At 38.9% G+C, this 6,354-nt stretch overlaps 1 protein-coding gene across 1 annotated transcript in view; it reads right to left on the reverse strand.

Annotated features, from left to right (window-relative positions):
• LOC107694660 (calsyntenin-2-like) overlaps nucleotides 1-6,354 on the reverse strand; it is a 209,991-nt gene that overhangs the window by 50,388 nt on the left and 153,249 nt on the right. The window contains exons 7-8 of the mRNA XM_016494346.1: nucleotides 4,517-4,774; nucleotides 2,645-2,766 (exon numbers count right to left, since the gene is read on the reverse strand). Of these exons, the coding sequence (XP_016349832.1) occupies nucleotides 2,645-2,766; nucleotides 4,517-4,774 (380 nt within the window). The remainder of the gene's footprint in view (nucleotides 1-2,644; nucleotides 2,767-4,516; nucleotides 4,775-6,354) is intronic.

Raw genomic sequence — 6,354 nt, forward strand, 5'->3', positions numbered from 1 at the left:
TTTTTTTTATGGGGGGGGGGGGGGGAATTCCCCTCTTAGGTGACTCCTGTGGGGGGTATTTTTTAATTTGAGGGTTGAAAGTTTTTTTTTTTTTTATACATTTTTCAAAAATATACAATTATCTCGCCTAATTATTTGATCATGCAGTCCATTTTTGTTTTTACGATGGGGCAATTGCTGCACAGTAGCTTACACACAGCACAAGCCTGATTTTGTGAGCTGTATGTGTGGCGGCCTTATGTGTGTGCACTTTGAGTGTGCATGAGCGCGCCGTCTCTAGGAGAGTGCAAGTGCTGAATGGTTTAAACACTGGCAAGACTTAAAAAGAAAAGCAAATTATAAACTTTAGTGACGATGCGACACTGCCTCGATTGTGCAAGTGACAATTCCTGTGTCAACTGTGCAGCTCGCTTATAGTGCAGATGCGATGTGGTGATTGGAAGCCATTCGCACATTTTGAGAAGGAAAGAGAGAGAGCGTGCGGTGATTCACTCACACTGTTTGTGAAATTATGTCTCACAGAAAGTTTTCAAATGACTTTGTAAGTTATTTAATAAAGAAATATGAATTGTACCTCACCTTCAGCATTATAATGATTTTACCTACGCCGGACAGAGATCGAGACGATAGCGCTGCATGTCATGCCAAACCTCTCACGGCAGGCATGTCGTCAGTCTGAGATCGGTCAATGAGTTCGGCCTTCATAGACACAACTGATCAAACTACCCAAAGCGATCAATCGGAGCACCCCATTACAATTTAATATAACTGTATTTTAAAATGTAATTTATTCCTGTGATTACAAAGCTGATTTTTCAGCAGTCATTACTCCAGACTTTAGTGTCACATGATCCTTCAGAAATCCTAATATGCTGATTTGGTGCTCAAGAAACATTTCTAATTATTATCAATGTTAAAAACAGTTGAAATGCTTAATATTTTTGTGGAAACAGTGATACATTTTTGTCAGGTTTCTTTGATGAAGAGAAAGTTGAAAACAGAAATGATTTGTAACATTATAAACATCTTCACTATCACTTTTGATGAATTTAATGTTGAATAAAAGTACTAATTTCTTAAAAATAAATAAATAAATAAATAAACAAAATAAATAATTAAATAAAAACGTACAGAACCAAAACTTAAAACTGTAGTGTATATAGGTTTCTTAAAGATATTAATATTTAAAAAAAATAGATTAATATTTTTAAAGTTATTGATCTTACCTAGTAAAACAATATAATATTTTTATGCCCTGTTTTTTAGTCGTTTTGTAGCCAAACCATTATTCTGGCCAAGAACCACCAATCTGGACAGGAAGAAACTGTGACTGACTGACATGTAAATCCACCAACCACAGAGATTAAACAGGGTTGCCAAGTAGCTGTTCTGTTGGTTGCTAGTAGCAAGTAACAGCTAAAGTGTATCATGAGGCAAAACACATCACATCACAGAATATTTGGATAACGTTGAACTTTAGTATTGCTAAGAGTCTCTGTTGTTCATGTTGCCTCCAACGGCAGCTAAAAGTCAATGACTTCCAATTGCTTTGTCACTGCAAATCGCCCTTTACAGGGTCAATTCTCCTGGAGTGACCTGAGGTTAAGTGACTCGCTCAAGGGCACAACAGCCAAAGCTCATGTCTCGTCCTATGAGGGACTCAAATGTATGAGCTTTCGAATACCAGCCCAGATCTTTCACCACTACGCTAGACAACTGCCACAGTGAGAAAACAAATGTAATATTACTCACGCAGCCAAATTTCTCACATCTTAGTTTGGCTAATCAAAACATCTGCGAAAAAAATTGTGGCGCACATAAGCTTCTGGACTATGACCAAAACCTGAACTCCAGAGTCCTACTTACAGTAATTGATCTGGACTATTGATCAAAGTCCTCTCAGCCAACGACCTGTTCTGTGCATTTGGAAAGGACAAAAAAGTCTTTCATCGACATATATATGGGGTGTTTACTCAAGAGATACACATACATTAACAGCAGCTCAGAAAGATCAGAGATGCTGCACTTGTGCTAGTGCACATCTGGATGTGAGAATGTGTATGTGCGTGTAATTTGCTGTTAAGGACTGGTGTGGGTAAAGGACTATCATTATGTTCCCTGCAAGAGGTCATTACTGTGGAGACCTTTTCATACTGATTACACGTGTCTCACCTGGGCTCTCTGTTCCCCTTGGAAAGCGTTGAGAGGCACGGTGACACAAATATAAAGTCCATTTAGTGCTCTCAATCAAAAGATTAGTCTGCACTCAACGTTCGCCAAGGGAAATGCTGAAAATTTGAGAAAATGAAGGTGTTTCCAAACACAAACAAGCCGGATTATGAGCCAAATAAGCATTGGGAGAGAAAACATGCATGCCGGCATTTTTTGTCGGGTTTCCAATTTGTCCTTCTGATAATAATCATTTTAACAGTGACAGATCACTCATCGCAATGGAAAAATCAGTCACTAGGATAATGAATAATTCAAAAGTAGGTAATTGAAAATTATACAGAGCAAACTTCACTTCACATGTGATTACTATAAATGGAGCCCAATCCGTGTGGCATTTTTCCCGTCCTGTTTATCAGAGGGCTGGTTGTGATGCTGACGTGCATGTGTGATGGGTGCCCTGGGGGCTCCTCACCTGTTCCAGTCTCCAGTGGAACTCTGCCGGCCTGAAGGAGTCCAGCTGAATAAAGTCTCGCCTCAGAAGAAACACCAGACGGCAGTTATGGACATACAAAGAGTAATGATGCCTGTTCATCTCTGCAAAAAGAAAACACAGAAAAGCCTTAATGTAAATGCGTCAAACAATACTGCAAGACAGGGCATATAAGTGATATGTTTTTTTTTTTTAGAACTGTAAAATAACTTTTCTACAAATCACTCACAATGGTCGGCAAAGCAAGAACGTCATGTTGATTAAAGATTTACTGTACATTTATAGATTTCCATGCCTTGCTCTGAGAGTTTGTCTGAACTGCATAGTCATGTTAGAAAAACTCCAGACTGTTATACAAGTCTGAGTCATAAAAATTACACTACAAACAAGGAGGTAAGACTTGACACAGAGAGAAATGAACGGATACCGTGGTTCTGCAGAAACTCTAAAGGAAATCATTCCAGTCAGGGATGGACTGACTGACAGCTTAAAATGTGCACTTTTTACTCATTGAAAGAATGAATGAATTGACAAATCATATGCAAGTCTAGCATCATTACTAAAAAATAATTCAAATAAATGCTGTTATTTTGAACTTTCTGTTCATCAGATAATCCTAAAAAAGTATCATGGTTTCAACTGTTCAGCACAACATTGATAATAATAAGATTATTTTCTTTTTAGTGTAAGTAATGGCAGCTGAAAACTAATTATATATTATATTATGTAACATTATGTATATTATGTTTCTATTTTTTTGGGGTTACCACTGCCTTCATCTAATGCTTACTTTACGTTGATATTTAAAAGCACTAATAACTTAATAACACTGTTTAAAGATAACCTTTAGCAAATCTCAAAATCAATATCCATTTTTCATATTGTACAGTACATTATAATGTTGCAATGCCTAAATTCTACCATTCCAAGCAATTTTAGTTTATTTATTCATTTTTAAATAGCTATCTGCTTAATGGTATCAGGAAAAATTTCATATTTTGTCAGGCTGTTTAGAGCTGGTAGACCACCTTGGCTAAGATGGTGACAACTACCTACCAGCAACAAACCTTATTCCAAAAACCATTTTGACCGTAAGCTTGTATTACCTGTTTTTTCTTTTCAGTTTCATTCAAAATTAAATGTCATCTTGTAACAATGCTAGGTCCTAACAGGATGCGCATGAGAGAGCTGCCATTCAATCTGAGACTCGTGTTAAAGTGTTTTCTTCTGTGTTACTGACACGTTTCACTCTCCATCACGTGCCTCACTCTAAGTAAGACTGGACTGCTTTCACGCTTTCTCAGAAAGCTCTCATTGATCAAGGTGGCTGCCAAGTCTCCTCCACATGGCGCCCCTCTCCACTCAACTCAACGCTGCCTCTGCGCCCCTGCCCGATGTCTCTCGTGCGACTGCTTTTAGTGCATGTTGAATTGATTAAGTCTCACACCCACTCAACATGACTCCTGGGATCAATGAACTCGAAAGAGCCCTGCCAAGCAGTCGGCCCCCATCAGAGCCACTCGGTCTCAGAGAACTGGCCGCTGACAGTCACGCTGCATTTCGACAAAAGTTTCCATTTAACCTCCAGAGAATTGTGTTCTGAACCACTCTTTAATCCAGATCTAATCCATAGTCTTAATCTCTCTCCCTAATGCTGCTGGGTATCGTCTGGTACTGATAAAACTTCTCTTCAATTTTACCAAACTGTGTTTTGATCACCAGATGAGGAAACTGTAGACGTAATCTAAAATATCTTAGCACTATTTACAAAAAACAAAAACGAAGCATATATATAGAGAGAGACCTGCCCCTCTTAAAGATTTAACACATGCCTACTGAGTCACCATAGCTCACCAGTTTTATCAGAATTACACAGCAATGTCTCCTTCTCGGCTCTCAGTCCAGGACTTGGCCCGTGCTTCATCCATGTTGCTATGGTAAACTGATCTGTCAGGTTCTGTGGCACGACCCACTCTGGGATATTGGCCGCCTGTCGTCCATCAAATCTGAAGATGAGGTCGCTGTCTCGGCCATTGTCTGTCAGCAAGGAAGCCGTCCAATTGGTGGACGCGCTAGGCGCCGGGAGAAGGTCTGTGCTGCCCGAGGCTGCTCCTGCCGAGATAAAAGCACAGAGGTTAGTTCAGGTTACTGCAAGAGGCAGCGATGAAAAATTACAAGCTGTCTGTCATAAAGAGTTAAAATCATGTTAGTTTCCCTGGCATTCAAATATACTGTGCATACAGCACACTTCAAATCAAATTAGAGATGAAAAGCAAGTAACATTTGGTTCCGAGACCCATATTCAACCCTGACTGAAATGTCTTTTCTGAAAGCAAACGTCTCATTATAAAACTCATTGCTGTTGGATGTGGCCTAGCAATACTTTGGCATGGTAAGCTAGGGTGATCGTGCAATTTAAAAGAGTTTAAGTATGGCTTCCTCATCAGTTAGGAAGCATATATTATGAATGTGTGAACTATTCCTTTAAAAAGGAAATATAAGAAACTTTGAGATATAACTAATTGTGTTCACACTCGCTTTGAGGACAAGTCTAGCATGGATGCCCTAAATATGCAAGAGCAGTGCCACCTATCAATCTTTGATTAGCCTCCTGTCGTCCTCCCTCCCTCCCACGCTCCCATGCCTCTCTATGCATGTTTTATTTGGGAGTACTGGAGGATACTGAATCTTTTTTCCTCACTCAGGGGTGACAGGACGGCCAGCACAGAGGGACAGAATGAGCGATGAGCAGCGGCGATGTCAGAGCAACATGTTCTCATTGCTACATGCGCCTCAGTGGCGGCTCTTGTCATCAAATATCCAGTCCAGAATAAACTGTCAGCATTTCAAGGTTGCACACTAATGTTTAGACATTGGGGACTTTGAGATTTCCATAAAACATACACTTATCTAAATTATTCGGGTGTGCTTTTGAAAAAATATTTGGTTAGCAACTTTAATGTCTGTTTCAGAAACACTTCAAAATTTCAAACAATAAACACTTATTTCTGTTAACTGTACAAAGTGTTTGGGAAAAAGTGACTGACATCAACAGGGGAAATGATGATTACTGAGAGAGAGCCAAGACGGTAAAAAGATCAACACACTTAATGCTTCACAAATCAGTCAGTGCTTTAATCACTCCACAATCATGTGCCAGAGTGGCTCTGACTTCATAATGCATCATTTTCAAAGAGTCTTTCATCAGATTAAAATGACTGATTTATTGAGATACATGACAATTTTTATGACCCATTTAAAAGTGTGTTGATCATGCAATATTTGGAATAATCTTGAGATATGGTTAGGTGAATTGAGGGGTGAACTGATATTAAAATGCTTTCCCATACTCATAAGCCAGTGATTATTTTCTGATAAATGACAGATATTAAAATTCTATACAATTTTGTCAAAATAAATTTAAAATAAACAGTAAAGGGGTCATATTTTGTTGCTAAAAATAACATTATTTGGTGTATTTGGTGTAATAAAATGTTTATATGCGGTTTAAGGTTCAAAAAACACATTTTCCACATACTGTACATTATTGTTTCTCCTCTATGCCCTGCCTTTCTGAAACGCGTCGATTTTTACAAAGCTCATCGGTCTGAAAAGCGAGGTGTGCTCTGATTGGCCAGCTATCCAGTGCGTTGTGATTGGCCGAATACCTCAAGCGTGTGACGGAAATGTTA

This window comes from Sinocyclocheilus anshuiensis, unplaced genomic scaffold (genome assembly GCF_001515605.1).
Source record: "Sinocyclocheilus anshuiensis isolate Anshui unplaced genomic scaffold, SAMN03320099.WGS_v1.1 scaffold1638, whole genome shotgun sequence".
Classification (NCBI taxonomy): Eukaryota; Metazoa; Chordata; class Actinopteri; order Cypriniformes; family Cyprinidae; genus Sinocyclocheilus; species Sinocyclocheilus anshuiensis.